The sequence below is a fragment of the Nicotiana tabacum genome, chromosome 12 (genome assembly GCF_000715075.1).
Source record: "Nicotiana tabacum cultivar K326 chromosome 12, ASM71507v2, whole genome shotgun sequence".
NCBI lineage: Eukaryota > Viridiplantae > Streptophyta > Magnoliopsida > Solanales > Solanaceae > Nicotiana > Nicotiana tabacum.
Window position 1 is genome coordinate 37155371 of NC_134091.1, and position 22465 is coordinate 37177835.

General features: G+C 35.1%; 1 protein-coding gene and 1 non-coding gene across 2 annotated transcripts; one reads left to right on the forward strand and one right to left on the reverse strand.

The window, feature by feature from the left end:
* The first annotated feature begins 1435 nt into the window (after positions 1 to 1435).
* Positions 1436 to 4385, forward strand: LOC142167098 (uncharacterized). The gene is made up of 4 exons (XM_075227254.1): positions 1436 to 2074; positions 2344 to 2634; positions 2923 to 3251; positions 3665 to 4385. Exons 1-4 carry the CDS (start codon positions 1436 to 1438, stop codon positions 4383 to 4385), a joined length of 1980 nt encoding a protein of 659 aa, XP_075083355.1.
* Positions 4386 to 15437: 11052 nt separating this feature from the next.
* Positions 15438 to 15544, reverse strand: LOC142167679 (small nucleolar RNA R71). Its single transcript, XR_012697767.1, has one exon. It is a non-coding gene; the product is annotated as a small nucleolar RNA R71 (small nucleolar RNA).
* Positions 15545 to 22465: the final 6921 nt, after the last annotated feature.

Consider the following 22465-nt stretch of genomic DNA (forward strand, 5'->3'; position numbering starts at 1 on the left):
ATGACATTAACAATATATATAACGAATATTTGTTGCAACCTTACAATTAAAAGAATTGCATGATACTGTCTTGATGCACAAATATGATTAATTTATATGATATATTTTACAAAATTAAAACGTTAGTACCACTCACCTTCATTGTAAAATTGTTGTTGCAATATGTAAAGTGTAAATCTTTCAGTTGTTTAAAGCAACGAAGTTCTTCTTTGAAACGCCGAATATGTATAGCCTGGCAAATAAAAGAAATGCTCGATCAAGTTAGAACCATGTGATTAATAACTAACATAAGTAAACTAATTATGTAAAAAGTGAATACATATATACATCTTGGCTCTTTCTTCCTAGTCTATCAAAAGGGTGTCCCAGAATGATACTCCCCCAAAGAATATTTATAGATCTGCAAAAAAGAGAGGACCAACAAAAAAAAAACAAGAATTATTATTGAGCCATGAGCCACAATATAACTAGCCCTTTTTAGGCAAATAATGAAAACAAATTTAACTTGAAGTGTCTTTGCAAGATGATAAGGCTTACGTGCTTGTGGAAAAAAGCAGCTTTCAATGAGGTAGTTGCGTTGTGGCTGAGAAAGCTGATGAATGTAGCCAACACTCATTGTCATTTCTTTGAATTAAATGATAAGTACTCTATAATAAAACTGTGTATATCTTCCTAACTTTGAACATTTTCAAGAAATAAAGGGAATAACAACACGAGAATAACAAATTACCTCAGAGGCAAAGCAAATCTGTTTTCTTCGTCGGAAACAGCAACACCAATGTGTTAGAATTATACCACCCACTCCTGATTAGTGTTAGGCCCATATTTTTGCTTTGTTATTATTTGTATTGGACCAGGCCCATTTGTCTTTCTTTTGTAATTATTTACAGAGTCGGTTAGAGGGGAAGTGGGGTTAGGTGTGTATATTGTTTGGGCTTATCATTTTGTAGAGGAACGGATCATTTTCTCCTTCTCTTCAACCTCAGAATAATGTAAAGCTTCTTCTCTCTCACTCTCAAACCCTAGATTAGATATGTACGATTTCACCTCTATTACTGATGTTTACATAGTATCAGAGCCACAGAATCTCATAGATCCGGTGTTCCCCTTCCTTCCTAGGTTACCCTCGTCGGATTTCATCACTGTTACGATCTTCGACGAAACTGACGAAATCGACGGATTTTTTTACTGGTCGAGCCGTATTGTGGTCTTCTGTTCTGCACAACACGATAACTATCGTTTCTTCACTGGTTATTGCTTCAATTCTGTGCATCAAGCTCCAAACTGCATGTGTTAGGGTTTGTTGGTGATTGTTCTTTCGTTTTCAAGGCCGTACCTTCTCCGGTTGCGAGAAAAGTTGGTATCCTGTCTCATTTTCTCCTCTTGTCTTGTGATTCTTCATTAGGATTATTTTTTTAGTATTATTTTGGTTTTAATGGCGATATCTGTTGCATCTTCGCCTTCGTCTATTTCTAATACTACAAGTGATACTACCCCAACACACACCAGTCTTCCATTCCGTCCTGATGATTATACTCACCTTTGCCATCCTTTATATATTCATCCTTCTGATTTGTTGGGAAGCGCTTTAGTTTCTGAGCCATTTGATGGGACGTGTTATGGGAGTTGGCGACGATCCGTGTTGGTTGCCCTTTTCGTTAGAAACAAGCTGGATTTCATCCATGGGACTGTTGAGAAACCTCCTGAGGGATCTCCTCTCATGCAGCAGTGGCAGAGATGCAATGATTTAGTTGTTGCATGGCTTTCCAACTCTGTCACTAAGCAAATCCATCGAACAGACGTGTATTCTGAATATGCTAAGGATATTTGGAGGGAATTAGAGACTAGGTATGGGCAGGCTGATGGAGCTAGAGTTTTTGAGCTAAAGAAGGAATTAGCTCACATTTTTCAGGGTGCTCTTGATATTGCCTCTTACTTAAATAAAATAAAGCAACTATGGGATGAGTTGGCTTCTATTTTTAAGTGTAAGTGCACTTGTGGTGGTGGAGTAAAGGCAGAGGAGGAGCAACGTGTTTACCAGTTTTTGATGGGGTTGAATGATGTATATGTTCAGGTGGGTAGCAACATCATTATGCTAATCCCCTCCCCTTTAATGATACTGTGTACAACATCCTCCTAAGTGATGAGAAATAGAGACAAGTGTCCTCTACCTTTCAATTTACCTCAGAGTCTGCCTTTTTTAATGTTGGTGCTTCTAAACCTGCTTATGCACCTCGAGTGAATTTTGAGCCTTCAAATTCTCTTATTTGTAAATACTGCAAGAAATCTTGACATAGCATTGAAAAATGCTACAAGCTCCATGGTTTTTCACCCAATTTCAAGTTAACAAAGAATGCTGCACCTCGAAGAGCATCTGCCAATGCTGCTATTGAGTCTTCTTTTGTCTTCTCAGTCCATTCTAGCCTTAGTCCCAGTACTGTATTTTCAAATGATGCATCTGATCAGCACTCTGGAGTGTCAGGGCTGACTAAGGAGCAATATTCTCAACTGATGTTGCTTCTGCAACAGTCTCATGTTAGCCCAGATCCTTCTCACTCTCTCATGGCCTCTGCTCATTTTGCTGGTAGGATTGCTACTCACAGTGTGTTACTTAAACCTACTTTAGTTTCACAAGTAGATAGTTCAGCTTGGATTCTTGACTCCGGGGCATCTGATCATATGACTTCTCAAAAGTATCTTCTCTTTAATATATAACCTCTCACTATTCCTTGCCTTATATCTCTTCCTAATGGATATAAAGTTAAGGTTACACTTACTGGATCTTTGACTTTGTTTTCCAATTTCACACTTCATAATGTCCTCTAAGTTCCAACTTTCCAGTTTTACCTTATTTCTGTTTATCAGTTAGTGGCACAATTTGATGGCATTGCTTAGTTCTCTAAGGCCGTGTGTGTCTTACAGGGCCCTTCTCTGAAGAAGCCATTGGTTCTTGGTAAATTGGACAAAGGGTTATACAAGCTGGACATTACTCAGTCAACATCCATGCCATGTTCATCTCTTTCTGTTATTTCTTTTCCTGTTATTGCTGTGTGTTCACCTGATTCTGTTTTTACTGTTAATCCTGTTTATAATTCATCTCATTCCGCTATTAATAAGATGGATTTTCTTTGGCATTTTAGACTAGGACATGTACCTTTTTCTAAGATGAAACTTATTTCTGATATTAGTTCTTGTCTTTCCCCTAAGCAATCCTTCCCTTGTTCTGTCTGTCCCTTGGCCAGCCAAACTAGGTTACCTTTCCCTAATAGTTCCATTCAATCTTCTTCACCATTTTAACTAATCCATGTTGATACTTGGGGTCCCTACTATTCCTCCACATTAGGTGGTGCCAGGTATTTCCTTACTATCGTTGATGACTATACTAGGGCTACTGGACCCACCTTCTTGGTTCCAAAAGCAGTGCTTTTGACCTCCTTAAGGCTTTTATAACCATGGTAGATACCTATTTTTCTTTCAAGATTCAAACTGTTATGAGTGACAATGCTTTAGAATTAGGTTCCTCTACCTATGGTTCCAAATTCTTTACTGAGAAAGGCATCATCCACTAGACTTCTTGTCCACACACTCCTCAACAAAATGGTGTAGTTGAAAGGAAACATAGACACTTTCTTGAAACTGCAAGAGCTTTGCTTTTTCAATCCAGCTTGCCTACTTCTTTCTGGGATGATTGCATTCTCACTGCCACTTATCTTATCAACAGGTTCCCTTCACCTCTTCTCCACCACAAAAGCCCCTTTGAACTCCTCTATGGAAAGCCTCCTTCGTATAGCCATCTGAGATCTTTTGGATGTCTATGCTATGCCACTGTTCCTAGGGTCCATAGGGATAAGTTTGGAGCTAGGTCTGTCCCCTGTGTTTTCTTAGTCTACCCCTTTGCTAAAAAGGGCTATAAGTTGTATAAGCTTGCTTCCAAATCTTCTTTTGTGTCCAGAGATGTTATTTTCTATGAGACCATATTTCCTTTTGCCCAACCTTCCTCCATTCTTTCTACTGTTTTTCCTTCCCAGTCATCTCCTGTTGATGTCTTTCCTTCTACAACTTCTTACTTCTCTTCTTCTGGTGAGACAAGTGGTGAGGTTTTTCCCTCATCTTCTCCTTCATCTTCACCTCCTCCTTGTAATGTTTCTTCTTCTTCTCCTTCTTCTCCCTCTTCTGCTGCTTTGCCTTCTTCTTCTCCTATTCACTCCACTTCTCCTTCACTTGTCAGGAAGTCCACCATACCTCACAATCCCCCCAGCTACCTCCAGAACTATGTTTGTTCTTTCCCTACTTGTTCTAGGCTCGGTTCTTCCTTATCAGCTGTTGCTGATCTTTTTATTTTTGAGCCCCAGTCTTACTCTCAAGCTGCCCATCTTCCTGAATAGTAGGAGGCTATGAGACATGAATTTGAGGCTTTGGAAGCCAATCGCATATGGTATGTCATGCCTTTGCCTCCTGGTAAGAAACTTATTGGGTGTAAGTGGGTTTACAAGGTTAAATATAAGGCTGATGGCAGTGTTGAGAGGTATAAAGCTAGATTTGTGGTTAGGGGGAAACTCAGGTAGAGGGTATTGATTTCCAAGAGACTTTCTCTCCTGTTGTCAAAATGTCCACCATTAAAACTTTGGTTGCTCTTGCTGTTAAAAGACAGTGGCCCCTTTTTCAGCTTGATGTCAATAATACCTTTTTGCATGGGGACTTGTATGAGAAAGTTTTCATGAAGCTTCCTCCTGGTTATTTTGTTCCCTCCTCATCTGGTTCTGACCAATTGGTGTGAAAGCTTCAGAAGTCTCTTTATGGCTTGAGACAAGCTTCAAGGCAGTGGTATGCTAAGCTTTCTCAGGACCTCACATCTAGAGGCTATTCTTCTTCTCTCAATGATTACTCCCTCTTCATTAAGAGTTCTAGTGCTTCTCTTGTGATATTGGCTGTTTATGTGGATGACATTATTTTCTAGGCATTGAGGTTTATTATTCAGATTCTGGGGTTTTCCTTCATCAGAGAAAGTTTATCCTTGATCTATTGGCTGACTTTCACTACTCAGATGTTTCTCCTGTTGTTTGTCCTCTTGAGTCGTCTGCCAAGCTTAAAGCTCATGAAGGTGATCCCTTACCAAAGCATGATGTCTACAGGTCTCTTATTGGGAAGTTGAATTTTCTTACTCACACTCGGCCTGATATTTGTTTTGTTGTTCAACACCTTAGTCAATTCATGCAATCCCCTTGGCTTCCCCATATGCAAGCTGCACTCCATGTGTTAAGATATATGAAATGTACATCTGATTGTGGGATTTTCTTCAACAATTCCTCTAATTTGTCTCTAACTACTTGCTGTGATAGTGATTGGGCTGCCTGTCTTGACACTAGAGGTCTGTGAGTGGTTATTGTATATTTTTGGGTGGCATTCTTGTGGTTTGGAAGTCTAAGAAGCAGCATGTTGTCTCCATATCTTCTGCTGAAGCAGAATACAGGGCCATGAGTAAAGTTGTGGCTGAGCTGGCCTGGATGTCTCGTTTGTTATCTGATTTGGGTTTGCATTCTTCTTCACCTATTTCTTTTTTTTTGTGATTCTCAGGCTGCTATCCACATTGCTAAGAACCCAGTTTTTCATGAACGAATGAAGCATATTGAACTTGACTGCCACTTGGTGCGGGCCAAGCTTGTTGAAGGCCTTATTCATCTGCTGCATACTTCTTCTTCTTCTCAGCTGACTGATATTTTCACTAAGGTTCTCGATGGTGCTGCTCATCATGGTTTTTTTTCCAAGTTGGGGGTTTTGTCACCCTCCAATTTGAGGGGGGTGTTAGAAATATACCACCCACTCCTGATTAGTCTCATATTTTTGTTTTGTTATTATTTGTATTGGGCCAGGCCCATTTGTCTTTCTTTTGTAATTATTTATATAGTGGGTTAGAGGGGAAGTGGGGTTAGGTGTGTATATTGTTTGGGCTTATCATTTTGTAGAGGAACTGATCATTTTCTCCTTCTCTTCAACCTCAGAATAATGTAAAGCTTCTTCTCTCTCACTCTCAAACCCTAGATTAGATCTGTACGATTTCACCTCCATTACTGATGTTTACACAATGTATTTGGTTCCCCCATCTAGTCCAAATAAACGCCTAGTAACTCCATTTGATTTGAGTAATTCTTGAAACAAATCACATGCCTTCTTGTACTTCATCTGCCATGCAAAGTTAATTACCAATCAGCTTAACAAAATAGTACTACTACTTTTAAGTGTTGTAAAATCACGGAAAACATAACAAGAGTATAAGAAAAGTTTGCAAAATTATTGAGAGAAACTATTTTCAGATACGTAAGAAAAGGCTAAAGACGTAAGTTACTCCTTCAGTTTGTTCTTCAATCTTGAACAGACCAAGTCAGACGCCTTTCAGATGAATTATTGATGAAAGCAATCTTTCTTAGTTTTGAGGTAGATAAGGAGCATGTGCTTATAAATTCCATTGTCAATGTGAAAAAGAAATTTTTAAACCCTTTCCTATGTCACTTAATTTATACCTGCTGGTGAAACAGCTCCACATAGTGTGGTTTTCACTAAATGATAAAATAAGAAAAGCTGTATACGCATGGAAATTAACAGATCACTAATTCATGAGTTCATATTCATATCAAAGCAAGACTGAAAACAAGAAGTTGTAAAATTAGATCTTTTTGTTTTTGTTTTTTTAGAGTTTGTAGTTTGCAAAGAGAATAAACACTAGAAAATGGTTACGATTTCAAATTAAACGTGACTAGATTCCTAGGACTCCATTTTTCATTTTCGAGAAAACAACAAGATGATTTCTTTTCTTGAAAATAAAAATCTAGCATCACAAGGAAGAACCTTAACTGATGACCCTTCACGTCTATATATATACATACAAACCACAGAGAGTCAGAGATATGCAAGCGAAACAGCAAACACTAGTTTCTGTAGCAGATTTATAAAATAGTAAGATTGAAGCGAGAAAAGTTTGTTCATAATACCTTCCTATCAAACAAGAACCCTAGCTAGCTGTGTTTTTTGAGAGATTTGTGGTTTTCTAGTTGTATTTTGAGAATTTGGAATTGTTTAAATTGAGAATTGAGCTGCAGAGAGAGAGAGAAGAGATGAGGGTCTGGTCCCAACTGTAGGTACTAGTTACTTCTCACGGCTGTTTCAGCCTCATTATTATACCGAAAGAATCATAAGAAAGGAATAAACAAAAAAGTATATGTTGGTAGTAATATCAATTAGTTAAAGATGAAGCTAAACTAATATAGAAAGAATGGTCAATAGATAAACGCATAAGTGTTCTCTCCCATATATTCTGTTTTTTGAATGTCACATAATATGGTTGAAAAAAATGCTTACAAATTACAAACAAGAAAACGGAAGTCCATCGATCAGTATAAATGGGCAAGGCATAAAGCTCGTTTTGGCATGACGGATAATTAATGGTAGGATTAAATTTGATATGAGCTTATCCCATATTTGGTTGAGAAAAAATTACGGTATAATTTATCTCGGGATTGTAGTATTATTTTATCCCTATGGAAGAACGGGATAACTAACCCTGAGATAATTAATCTTGGAATAACTTGTTTCCTAATCAAAAAATACAGTACAATGATGGGATATTCCATGGTATTAATTATCCCACCTTCTATATGAGATAACTAATCCCACCATTTTAGTATAAAAGTTATTCTCGGATTAGTTAATACCCCAAACCAAATACAAGATACAATTAATCTCAAACTTTATCTTGAGATTATTATCCTTTTGCCATGTATCAAACGACCCGTACAGGATTTAATCGGAGAACGACAGTTGCCTTTTCAGTGCGTGCCTTCTGATTTCTTTACACTTCATTGTATGCGAACTTCTGTTTGCAGGGCTTGCTTAATTAGTTTCTACTTGTAGTTTATGTACTGCAAAAGAGCTTCTTTAGCTTTGGTCTTTTGCTTTTGCCGTTTTGTTGCAAGAAAGGTTGTAGTATTAATTACATTCATAAGTTCAGGTTTTGAATACGAGCTGTTGTCTGCAGTGTTCACTATCATCGCTTTAATGTTTATCCTTGTGATAAAAGAAATTAAAATGATGCATGGTACTTTTCTTGGGGGGGGGGGGGGGTTTCCCTTGCATAAATGTGGCAAATATTGGTAGTTGGAGCTGCCTAGTACTAGTATATACGAATAAATGTGGCAAATATTGGAGTGGCTCACCGGTTATTTAATATCATAGGACGAAGGAAGATGCCCGAAGAATGGAGATGGAATATGATGGTCCCGTTGTATAAGAACGAAGGTGAAATCCAAAGTTGCAACAACTACAAGGGCATCAAGTTACTAAGTCATACTATGAAATTCTGGGAGAGGGTGGTAGAACTGAGGTTGAGGAGGATTGTGGATATTTCTGAAAACCAGTTTGAATTTATGTCAAGACTGTAATACTCCGTAAATTCGGCTTAGGTGTGGACGTGTTAAATGAGTAGTAATTTTATATTTTAGACAGGTGAAGTTCAATCGAGATGAGTATGGGTGGAAATAGTTATTTTAGAATCAAGACGGAGAGTGAGGTGTATAAGATTCGATAAAATCGACTAAGTTTACAAAAGGTCTATCTTCCAGCAGGATTTCGTGAAGTTATATGGGCATATGCAAAGCATGAAAGTTGTATCCCTTTGAAATAGCTTTCCAACGATATATTGTGGAGCCCAAACGGATCTCTGTGCAAAACGTTATGTGAATTTTACTAGATAATGCGCAATATGCATGCCCGGATGATTCTGTGTGCGGCCGCGCACTTGTGGAAATGCTATTGCCCTTCTGCGCATCCAGGTGCGGAGTTGGGCCTTCATCTGCGTGGAGGCGCACCCGGGAAGCCGTTTTATAAGCCATACTTCGTCCCCTACACCCCAAAATACAAAAACTTACTCTAGAAAGGGAAGCTCTCAAGAACCTAACCTCTCCCAAGGTCTCTCCATCATCCAAGGTGAGTTCTAATGGTGATTCTAAGTTAATTTTAATTCTCCAATACCTTATTAACATGGATAAACCTTTTAAATTATTAGATATTCGATTGGGACATCATTGTTGAGAAAAGAAACCATAGAACTCGAATTCAATAGAATTGAACATCAAAAGGTAATATCTTCCCCCTCTATTTGATTATAGCATTGGATTAATGATTACACATTCTAAGTTCATGAGATATGAGTTGATAGGTTTGATAGAAAATCATGAATGATTATACGTTTGGGTTGTTGATTGCTGATTATTGACTAAGAGTGTTGCTTATCCTATGAATGATGAAGAATGGTATTGATTATAGCAAGTTGATATTTTAAAATTTTTTAGGAGTAAGAGAATGGGATGTTGGGTGTAGAAACACCATTAATGAGGGCTATAAAGCTTTATACCAACCAGGTGTTTGATAAAAAGTCTAAGTGACCAAAACATGCGTATTATTGCTAACATGAAATCCCTTTGACTTGTATTGATAGAGATTAAAGTTGAAAGGGTTGGTGAGTGTTGTATTACGCTCAAGAGCAGGATGTTAAGGTATGTGAGGCTAACTTTCTACGTTTGGGAATGTTTATGATTCTCCGTACGTCTCATTCTTTATGATTATTATGAATTGCCTCAGAGGCTAACTTTCTTTATGATTCTTCGTACGTCTCATTCCTTGGATTTAGGCTTGAGGTTGTAGTTTATGCTTTATACATCTTTGGGCCTGAGTTGGTGATCATACATAACTTCCATCAAGGGAATGAAGTAGCACATATTTTGGTCAAAGAAGCATCAAGGCATCCAAATATCAATAAACTTAGTCATCTAGCTATTCCACCACCTTATGTCACGACCAGGATGCTGGAGGACAAAGCCGGTGAAGTTTATATGAAGTTCATGTTTGTTAATGTATGTAGATAATTAGATAAGCTTGGTAACCTCAGTGCCATGCAAGGCTCATCATTAGTATGTAATGATCCAATAGATCAAATGACTGATATGACTTAGCTTTTAGTGAATAAATATTTCCAGTTTCTCAGCCAAAAAAAACTTTGGGCGTTAGGCCGCAGTTTATGCTTTATGCATCTTTGGGTCTGAGGTCGCAACTTATGCTTTATGCATCATTGATACTGAGGCCGCAGTTATGTATACATATACTTGGTCCCCAGGCTACAGTTTGTGCACGAATACTTGGGCTCGAGGCCGCATATTGTACACATATATATTGGGCCCAAGGCCGCAGTTTATTTGTTCAGATAAACAGGTGATTCATTATTCAGAAGATGGAGTATACATATCCTTACTTCCTTTGTTCAGTTCAGTTATCAGTTATCGGTTATCATTTCAATTTCAGTTTCAGCATTTACAGTTCTTTCTTTCAGTTGCTTTACATACCAGTACAATTCAAATGTACTGACGCCCCCTTTGCCTGGGGCCTGCATCTCACGATGCAGGTATAATTTACAGGTTGACGATTCAGACCACAAGGATTCTCGTACCAGCTTTTTGGTGAGCCCCAGTTCTTTCGGGGCATTATCATTACTTTAGAGTCTTTCAGTATTTACAAACAGTTAGTGTTTCAGTACTTTATTAAGGGCTTCATAGACTAGAGTAACAGTTAGACAGAGTCACAGGCTTTTCGTGTTAAGCAATGTTAGTTAGAAATTGTATTAGTACTTTCGTACTTTGATTTATATCATTCAGACTTTTAGTATATCAGCATGTGTTAGTTTATCTTCCGCATTCAGTATGTTATGATATCACATGTTGATTCAGCCAGCTAGTTGATTCACTCGGTCATATGTAGTCAGGCATCGAGTGTCGTGTTACGTCCAGGCCCAGGTTTGGGGCATGACAAAGTTTGGTATCTGAGCACTAGGTTCAGGAGTCCTATGGAGTCTATAAAGACGTGTCTAGTGGAGTTTCCTTTATATGTATGTGCCGACAATGCATATAAACGGTTAACTACCAAGACATTCATGATTGTCTCTTTTATTTCTACTCTAAATCGTTCCATGAAGCTTAGAGCAATAAGTAACCTTCTCTTCCTATCAGATTCCAAACTTATCGAATGCCTAAGCGACGGGCAGGAAAAATAAGGCCCTAGAGAGGATGATCGCCTATTGGGGTATAATTATGAAGTATAGGTTGGTAACTAATGAGACTTGAAAGGATGTAATGGATACCAGTACAGATTAGAGTATAACCATATTAGAAAGTACAAAAGTAATTATCATGTTTTATGGTTATCAGCTTACCTCAGTTACTAGTTATACAATCTTTCGGTTAGCAAGTTTATAATTGTTCAGTACTCTAGTATTTAGTTATTTAGTTACCATATCTCTAATTTTCAATGTATCCGGATTCTAGTGACTTGTGAGTATACAGTGATGCATATGGGTGCTAAAAGAGAATGTAAGTAACCGTGATTATAGCAAAATCTTCGCATCTTTTAGGTCCGGATTAATACCCAAGACTCGGCGGATAGTGCAGGAGGTGATTTATCAGATGATGGTATACTCTGAAGGACAAGTTTGTGCATGGTAGTGTATCTGTATGTGTTTTACCTCACAGAAAATTTTTATTTAATTTTTGAAAATGGAGCCATATGTTGGATGATGATAGTTTAAATGTCAGACCCCACACATGTTAAGAGTCTAACCGCTGCAGGCATAGAATTGATCACTATAGTTTTAGACAGAAAATATCATAAGGGCAAAATACCTAGGAGGCAGAAATGTTTGATATTACCAAAGATGTAATTTCGCACGAATCATGCATATGACTAAGATGATATGATGTACGAAATGAGAACCAAGAGCATCCGATATCAAATTTCATGGAGTGATTTTAAGTTATTCAGATTAATTCAAATCAAAACAACAAAGTACTACATTAGTAAGTTACTATATGAAGCGGCTATTATTGTGAGATAAAAGATATGACAGTTCTCCCTTAGATTATGTGACTAAGTGTTTACCCCGGATGTTTATAGTCTAATGTGATTTTTAAGTGTATAGAAAGTTTGGGGTTAGATATTCTAATTTCGTTTAAGACAGATGAATTCTAAAAGTGTGATCCATGTACATAGTTCAAAATAAATAGTATGTGACTGTAGAATAGGGTTGGATGGTGAGGAAAGTTAGGAATAACCTTATGCTTCACTTTAGTTATTCAAAGCAGAACAAAAAAATATGGTGCTATAAGGTGGTTAGTAAAAGAATAGTAAGTAAGTTTTTAGTAGATACGGGGAATTAGCAATGCCAGCAGAGGTAGTAGAAGTATGATTTGATTTACTTAGCCAAGTTAACACTAGTGAGTGGGTAACAGTTTGAAATATCGAACACGTGTTAGAAACTAAAGAGTTTAAGTTAAACTCGAACTACAATGACAGTTGATGGAAAACAAAATTAGCTACGCAGTAAGAGAGGAAGCTACAGAAGAATAACCTTTAAGAGTTACCGAAAAGGGGTTTTCCCAAGATTGATAGTGTGAGCAGAGTTAGATTATTAAGATTATGTATGATAATTATGAATATATTATTTTTTCATTTATATAAGTAATTTAGTTTTTTCTAGTAAGAACGATTGCTCAGAAGTATGTCGGAAGATGAGTCACCATTGATGTAAAGTTCAAGGAATTGCAGAAGATAAGAGAAGTTGTTCGGATCCCAACAAAAGAGAAGGATCTGCAAGTACAAGACCTTAACCTTTGGTTTAAGGAGGAGATATGAGATTCGTCAGTAAATCCAGTTGGAGATTTGAAACTCGCTGATGGATATAATTTATTCATATATTTTTATATATAAATATTAAATATTTTAAATAAAACATGAATAAATATACCATGTTCTCCCATATTTTCTAACATATTTCGCAGGAGGAAGAGCATATGAAAATTGAAGAAAAGAAGCAAAAAAAGAGTGGGAATTGAGTAGTCAACCGGGAATGAAGAAGAAAATATAACACCATAGTTGCGACAATGGCAATTGGAAATCATGGAGCAAATTACATAGTTAAAACTAGCAAACTATAGTTGAAACTATGGTTCTTCCTCTGCAGAATGAAACTCAATTGGTAAGGTCATAGTTGCACCTACAATTTTCATAGTTGCAACTATGGAGAACCTTAGGCAAGAAAACTCTATAAATAGAGTGTGAATTTTGAAGAGAAGACATTGAGTCTTACGGGAGAAAATTACTTTTTGGTCTCTCTCTCTTGTTTTTAGTATTTCCTACTAGTTCTCTTTCTTTTAGAAGAATAATATTTCTTCATAAGTTCTTTGTTCCTAAATTAGTTTTTCTTACTTCGTAATGGAGTAACTTCTTTTGTTGGGATAGTTGATGAAGTTTAATATATATATTTATAATATTATCTCAGTTTAATACATCCTTGGCTTGAAATTTTCTTTTTATACTTTGTACTGTGCCGTAATAATAGTTTTAATTAATTATTATTATCACTTCTACATAGTTTATCTCTAAGTTATTCTTATATTGATTTTGTAATTCTCACGAAGCAAAATTGATATATAATAACTAATGAATAATTAGTAGAGTGGGAGTAATTTTTAGTAATCTATTATTCCAATTTCGTAATCTTGCTTGCCTCAATTTTAATTCTTACGGAGGAATTGTTGTAGGCAAGATTATTAATTTTTTTTACTAAAAATATTCTCACGAAGTTTTTACTACCTCTTAGCACAATTCAAGCAAGAAAAATATTTCGGTATAATCGTCACTAGTTTTAACTCAATTAATCACATAATCTCACGGAGTGCTATTAATTGACTACTTCTTAGTGAGTTAAATATAATTATATTAGTAATAAACAATTATTCCTAAGAGAAATACATGTAAAAATTGAGATTTTATTGTAATATATTATCAAGTGAATTCAACGATTCCCAACTCTTTTAAATTATAAATCTTCCGAAAGTTCTTGGTTTTTGTTTAAGTAATTAACAAGCTTTAAACCTCACTCACTTTTCATCAAACTGATTCTCTCAAATAGTAGTTGAAATATTAAAAGTCTGTAGCATAAATGTTCCAATCTCTGTGGGACGATATCATAAACTATACTAGAATTTGACAAAGCACGAGCAGGAAAATCCTATACACATTGGCCTCGTCAAATTTTTGGCACCGTTGCCGGGGATTGGCATACATCTATTTCAGATTAAATATTTTGTTACTAATTTGAGACTTTATTATTGTTATATGTTATTATTATCACTATTTACTAAGTAGTACTATAACTACTACTATCATATTAATATTATCGTTTTCTTTTCGTAACAGCACTCTAAAAAAAACATATTAGTACTTCTTCCTATTATTGCTATCATTAGCTTTCCTTCGTTATATTTAGTATAATTATTATTAGTACTATCACTTGTTGTATCATTTTTTTTTCTCATTGCAAGTACTTCGATGTACTTCTTTTTCTAATTTTCAATATAGTTTGTTGTTACATATTATTATTTTCTTATCATTGTTTATTGTTTTTTTTTGTAATATTTTATCATTATTATTAGTACTTCTACAGTGTTATTCTCACTTATCACTATTATTACTCACTAGTACAACTTTTGTTTATACTTAATAATACTCTGATCTATTAAAATTCATTATTAGTATTACTACTAACGCTTAATTGTTAGTTTCATTGTTTTATTTATATATATATTTTTATTTTATTAGTAGCCTAATTACTAGTATTATTATCTACAATATTATGGTATTTGTTTTTCTTCACTAACTATCTATATTCTCTTTGAAATTTTCTATAGTTTAGTTATCAATTACTAGCACTACATTAGGAATTAAATTTAATTTTTTTTCACTTTTAAATTTTTAAGTAGTTTATGACCCGCTCTTCTACAAAAGAGTTGGCTAATTACGATCCTGAAATTGAAAGATCTCTTCGATTGCGTAGGAAAGGACAAGCATTATCTTCTCAAAGCATAACTTGTGATAGAATAGAGCACCAACTAGAAGATGATAATAATCCACTGGAGATTCCACCACCAGTTCATGTAGAGGAGCAGTTTGATGAAGTAGCGCCAAGATCAGCAAACAGAATCCTTAGGGATTATGCTAGACCTGATCGCTTCAACTGCGAATCTAGTGTCAGGAAGCCCCCAGTGACAGCCAACAACTTTGAAATCAGGACCGGCCTGAATCAAACAATTCAACAATCTTGTGTCTTCACTGGTGATACAAGTGAAGATCCACATAGTCATTTAATTAATTTTCTAGAACTTGTAGAAACTGCTAAGTACAATAGAGTACCTCCTGAAGCTATCAAGTTAAGGCTATTTTCTTTTTCTCTAAAAGGAGATGCCAAGACTTAGTTGCGAAGTTTACCTCAAGGGTCCATTACGACATGGGACCAGATGACTCAGAAGTTTTTAAACAAATATTTTTCCCCTGCTAAAACCACAAAGTTAAGGCAAGACATATCTAATTTCTTGCAGACTGACATTGAATCAGTTTATCAAGCTTGGAAAAGATTAAAAGCAATGTTAAGAAAATGCCCACACCATGAAATTCCTGAACATATACAATTGTACATTTTCTATCACGGGTTAAAACCCTCTACTAGAAATGTGATAGATGCAGCTGCAGGAGGTTCTGTAATGGGAAAAACCACAGAGGAAGCATTGCAACTGTTGAATGAAATTTCTGAGAATGCTATCCAATGGCCATCCGAGCATGTAATCATTAAAAAGGCTGCTACGGTAAATCAGGTTGATGCCTTGAATACACTAACGCAACAGATTATTTCTTTGGCACAAAAGTTTGAATCTTTTCAAGTGAATACACAACAATCAAACCAATATGAGGCTTGTGACATGTGTGGAGAAAACTACCAGAATTATGAATGCCAAGCAACCAATCAAACGGATGAACAAGTTAATGTCATCGGTTACAAGCCATATCCTTTTGGGAGTCCAATAAAACAAAAGCATCCAGGATTTCAGTGGAGTAACCCAAATGGTGCAGAAAACTCTCAAAGATTCAAGAAACAACAGGTGCAGGGGCCGCCAGGATACCAGAGTCAAAATCGTGGGCAACCGAATTACAGACCTTATCAGCAAGCAGGACCATATCAACAAGCAGGGTCATACCAGCAGAGGCCTCAACAAACTCATCCAAGTCTTGATAACCTTTTATACAAGTATATTAAGGTCACTGATAAAAATATGAAAAGCCAAAATTCATCCCTCAAAAATCTAGAAATTCAATTAAGCCAATTGGCAGCTCTTGTGTCAGAAAAGATTCAGGGTCCCTTACCAAGCAATACAGAGAAAAATTCAAAGGAGCACCTTAAAGCCATTACTTTACGGTTAGGTAAGGAACTTGATGAACCTTATGCAGACAGACAAAAAAGAACCAGACAGAACAACAGGTAGACAAAGGTAAGAATATTGAAAAACCATCTGAACCATCAAAGGAGAAAGAAATAAAGAATAAGGAAAAAAAATTTCTGAAAAAATGACTGCCCCGCCTGTGACAATTTCTTTTCCACAAAAAATGAAACGAGAAAAACTTGATGGTCAATTTGCAAAGTTTTTGAAAATCTTGAAACAGATTCATATTAATATTTCTTTCACTGATGCTTTGTTGCAAATGCCTTCATATGCTAAATTTTTAAAAGAAATTTTGTCAAGTAAAAGAAAATTGGAAGAAGTTTCTGTGGTAATGCTTACTGAAAAATGCAGTGCTATACTTCAAAATAAGCTACCACAAAAACTTGGTGATCATGAAAGTTTTACCATTCTATGCACTTTAGGAGGAGTATATTTTGAAAAAGCACTTTGTGATTCTAGAGCTTCAATAAAATTGATGCCATTTTCTATCTTTAGAAAATTGGATCTCAGTGAAATGAAGGACATAGGTGTTTCACTTCAGTTTGCAGATCAAAGTACTAAGAAACCTAAGGGAATAATTGAAAATGTGCTTGTAAGAGTAGATAAGTTTGTGTTCCCTGTAGATTTTATAGTGCTTGAAATGAAAGAATGTCCTGATGAACGAATAATTTTGGGTAAACCATTTCTTGCTACAGGAAGAGCAATCATAGATGTTCATCAAGGACAACTAATTTTGAGAGTTGATGAAGAAAGAGTTATTTTTTATATACAAAAGATACTAAGATTTTCAGGAGATGAGGCATCATCTTTATGCTTTTCTATTGACATGATTAGTGATCGTGCAGATGAATTCAAAGATGATCAATTAATTTCTGACTCAATGGAAAGATATTTGACCAAATCAGGCACTACACAAGATGTTGATCCCACAATCAGGAAAGAAGCTGAAAGACTGGAAAATGATTCTAAGGATAAAGAGATGCAATCAGAAGAAGTTCAACCGAAAATTAAACTCAAAGTTCTCCCTTCTTATTTAAAATATGTTTAGCTTGAGCAAGAATTATTTTCAGTAATTATTTCATCTTCTTTGACTGCAGAACAAGAAGAAAGACTAATTCAAGTCTTAAAAGCACATAAAGGAGCTTTAGGTTGGACTATAGAGGATATCAAAGGGATTAGTCCAGCAATTTGTACGCGTAGAATCCTCATGGAGGATATCTACAAGCCAATAATCCAACCCCAAAGGAGATTGAATCATGCAATGCAGGAAGTAGTGAAAAAGGAGATTGTCAAGCTTTTAGCAGCAGGTATTATTTACCCAATTTCAGACAGCCCTTGGGTAAGTCCAGTTCAGGTAGTACCAAAGAAAGGAGGTATGACAGTTATAAAGAATGAAAATAATGAACTCATACCTACAAGGACTGTTACAGGATGGAGAGTCTGTATTGATTATAGACATCTCAATGATGCTACCAGAAAAGATCATTTTCCTTTACTATTTATTGATCAAATATTTGGAAAGAATTGCAGGATATGGTTTTTACTATTTTTTTGATGGTTATTCAGGGTATAACCAAATACCAATTGTACCCGAAGATCAGGATAAGATAACTTTCACATGTCCTCACGGAACATATACCTATAGGAGAATGCCATTTGGTCTATGCAATGCCCCTGCTACGTTTCAGCGTTGCATATCAGTAATTTTTTCTAACATGACTGAAAAATTTATTGAAATTTTTATGGATGATTTTACACTCTTTGGCAAAATGTTTGAAGATTGTCTTTACCACTTGACTTTAGTTCTTAAGAGATGTGAAGAGACAAACTTGATTCTGAATTGGGAAAAATATTATTTTATGGTTACATAGGGAATTATTTTAGGACATAAAATCACTGCTAATGTAATAGAAGTTGATAAGACTAAAATTGATCTTATAGCAGGATTACCCCCTCCCACAACTGTTAAAGGCATTAGAAGCTTTCTAGGTCATGCAGGTTTTTACAGGCGGTTCATAAAGAATTTTTTAAAGATTTCAAAACCTCTGACTAACCTCTTGATAAAAGATATTAAGTTTGATTTTTCAGGTGATTGTATGATAGCTTTTGACACCCTGAAGGAGAAATTATCAACTGCCCCTGTAGTTGTGTCCCCTGATTGGAGTCAGCCTTTTGAGGTTATGTGTGATGCTAGTGATACGGCAATTGGAGCTGTTTTAGGCCAGAGAAAGGATAAGATTTTTCGTCCCATTTACTATGCTAGTAGAACACTAAATGAGGTTCAACTAAATTATGCCACAACAGAAAAAGAGTTACTGGCAGTAGTATTTGTATTTGAAAATTTTTGTTCTTATTTGATAGGAACGAAGGTCACTGTTTTTTACTGACCATGCAGCTCTAAAATACCTCTTAGAAAATAAGGATGCTCGACCTAGATTGTTAAGATGGATTTTACTTCTGCAAGAATTTGACCTTAAGATAAAAGACAAAAAAGGAACAGAAAATCAGGTAGCTGACCATTTGTCTAGACTAGAAGACCCTCCCCTTGAGTTCAGCGAGATAAAAGAAGAATTTTCTGATGAACACATTTTTTCAGTTGACTCTATTGTGACTCAACCACCCTGGTTAGCAGATATTGCTAACTACTTGATTGGAAGATGGACACCCCAAGATATCTCTTACTAACAGAGAAAAAAGCTTATTTTTTATGCTAAGTATTATTTGTGGAATGAACCTTACTTGTTCAAAATTTGTGCAGATAATACCATCAGGAGGTGTGTACCTGAAGAAGAGATGACCAAAATTTTGTATCACTGTCATGATGGAGCAATTGGAGGTCATTATGCTGCAAACCGTACGGCATTTAAAGTATTGGAGGCCGGATTTTTTTAGCCAACACTCTTCAAAGATGCCCGAACATATGTCGCACAATGTGACAGGTGTCAGAAAATAGGTAATATCACTAAGAGAGATGAGATGCCATTACAATCAATAAAAGAATGTGAAATATTTGATGTTTGGGGAATAGATTTCATGGGTCCTTTTCCTTCTTCTCATTCTTTTGAATATTTTTACTAGATTGGCATATCTCGAGTAATCATTAGTGATCAAGGAACTCATTTCATGAATAAGCATATCATGCTCAAACACAAGGGCAAGTTAAAGTTTCCAACCGCGAGTTAAAAAGAATTCTGGAAAAGACAGTTGGAATTTCAAGAAAAGACTAGTCTTTAAAATTAGATGATGCATTATGGCATACCGAACGGCGTTCAAAACACCAATTGGAACATCCCCATATAAATTAGTCTTTGGGAAGGCTTGCCATTTGCTATTTGAATTAGAACACAAAGAATTTTGGGCACTCAAAGCATTAAACTTTGAATTAACCTCTGCTGGTAAAAAGAGATTTTTTTCAGGTTAATGAATTGGAAGAACTGAGGCAGGAAGCTTATGAAAATGCCAGAATTTTCAAAGAAAAAATAAAAATATGGCATGACAATTTGATCCGACAAAAAAATTTTAGAATTGGAGATCGTTTACTTCTTTACAATAGTCGACTCAGGCTATTCCTAGGAAAATTAAAATCCAGGTGGACAGGTTCTTACAATGTTACAGGTGTTACTTCCTATGGAGCAATCGAAATTCAACAGAGAAGTGGAGGAGACAAATTTAAGATTATTGTACAACCGGGACATCCCATGAAGGCCTCTACAAAAACAGAGCCATCTATACAGGAGTAATTCCATGCTGGTCGGTATGCCTAAGTCACTGGTTGGTTAACCATCTAATTATGTAAATTAATTGTTGGCTCAGGTAAATTTTTTGGTTTATATCAAAACCCGGATCCTATGACTGTTAAGGTGTTAAATTAGTCCAGTCTATTACACATAGAACGTGTGTGGTCACAGTTTCTTTCAAGCTTTCTTCTGTGATTGTAAATGTGAAAGCCAAAAACATATATATTTTTACTTATAGAATAATTCTCTCTCTCTCTCTCTCTCTCTCTCTCTCTCTCTCTATATATATATATATATATATATATATATATATATATATATATATAGAGAGAGAGAGAGAGAGAGAGAGAGAGAAAGAGAGAGATAGATAGATAATTTATAAATATTTACGAAATATCAAGTGCTTAGCTATATGTCATAATTCTATTACTTTGTTTTAAAAAAAATGAAAAATGCATATAATAATATAAAAAGAATGATCACGTTCTTTCTTTAAAAGTTGTTATAAGGAAATTTCTCTTTTGTTAATTTTTTTTTTCTCCTTGAAAAAAAAAATCTATAATATTATAATAATTTTCTTTTTCTTAATGATTGTGTCACTGTAGGTTTTTAATTAGTAAAATAAATTATTTCTATTGTGCATAAATATTAAGTCTTTTCTTCATTATCATATCAGTTATATGCCTACGACTTTAATTTTGTGAAGGCAAAACTAGCTTCTCCAACTCGCAAGATCAAAGGAATTGAGAAAAGTTATTATCACAAGAAGGTAGACTCAATAATTTTTCTAGAACTTGCTTTAAATGTTCTTCGAGGCGAAATAATGGATGACACTGATTCTTGAAAGATGAAATTAGACTTTCTTTGATACACCTTTTAGCCTCTTTTAGTTTATTTTCTCCAAGAAAAAAAAAGTTTTTACCTCTTAGAACCTATCTTTGAGCTTTTATCCTATTTGTTTTTAAAAACAGCATGGTCTATAATCCATAAACAAAAAAAATAAAACGACAAAGATGTATATTACTATTATAGTTATTACTTCTACCAGCCATGATAAGTAATGTTTGTTAGAAAAATGGAAGAAAGATTGTGCAAGGCACGAAACAGAAAAGAAAACAAAAGGAGAGAGATCTAATATATAAGAGTGTGTATATTCTTATATCTCTTTATGTTGATGAAAGCATATATATACAAAAAGAAAAGAAAATGCCAAAATACTAGGGGAAAAAAATGAAATATTTAATATCAAGGAGCATTTGCTCCAAGCTAGAAGAAGAAAAGTCACTACAAAAATATTTTTATCCTACCAGCCTGAAACCTGACATTATAAGCCAAGAAAAAGTCCTAAATAGATTTCAAAAATCAGTGTTGAATCTATATTAGTGGAGATTAACATGAAGAGCAAGCCTATGGATGAAGAATTGTGATATTCAAGGCGTGTGATAATAAAGTTATCAATTCCGAAAGATTCAAGAGAAAAAGAACGCAAAATTTTGTTTTTTTAAAAAAAATGAAATCAGAAGCAAGGTAAAAGATTTGGTGAAGCTTAAAAGATTAATCATTTGGCATGATGGGGGAAATTATTTTGAATAAATTTTCTATCCTACAAAGACCAAAAGTTTTGAAGAAAATGTTACAATTTTTTTTTTTTTTAGAAATGAGATTCGTCAGTAAATCCAGTTGGAGATTTGAAACTCGCTGATGGATATAATTTATTCATATATTTTTATATATAAATATTAAATATTTTAAATAAAACATGAATAAATATACCATGTTCTCCCATATTTTCTAACATACTTCGCAGGAGGAAGAGCTTATGAAAATTGAAGAAAAAAAGCAAAAAAAGAGTGAGAATTGAGTAGTCAACCGGGAATGAAGAAGCAAATATAACACCATAGTTGCGACAATGGCAATTGAAAATTATGGAGCAAATTACATAGTTGCAACTAGCAAACTATAGTTGAAACTATGGTTCTTCCTCTTTAGAATGAAGCTCAAATTGGCAAGGTCATAATTGCACCTACAATTTTCATAGTTGCAACTATGGAGAACCTTAGGCAAGAAAACTCTATAAATAGAGTGTGAATTTTGAAGAGAAGACATTGAGTCTTACGGGAGAAAATTACTTTTTGGTCTCTCTCTCTTTTGTGTTTAGTATTTTCTACTAGTTCTCTTTCTTTTAGAAGAATAATATTTCTTCACAAGTTTTTTGTTCCTAAATTAGTTTTTCTTACTTCGTAATGGAGTAACTTCTTTTGTTGGGATAGTTGATGAAACTTGATATATATATTTGTAATACTATCTCAGTTTAATACATCCTTGGCTTGAAACTTTCTTTTTATACTTTGTACTGTGCCG

Coding starts and splice junctions, on each gene's coding strand:
- LOC142167098 (XM_075227254.1), top strand. CDS start 1,436: ATGGCGATATCTGTTGCATCTTCGCCTTCGTCTATTTCTAATACTACA. Junction 2,075..2,343: donor TGAATGATGTATATGTTCAG/GTGGGTAGCAAC, acceptor CCCAATTTCAAG/TTAACAAAGAATGCTGCACC. Junction 2,635..2,922: donor AACCTACTTTAGTTTCACAA/GTAGATAGTTCA, acceptor TGTGTCTTACAG/GGCCCTTCTCTGAAGAAGCC.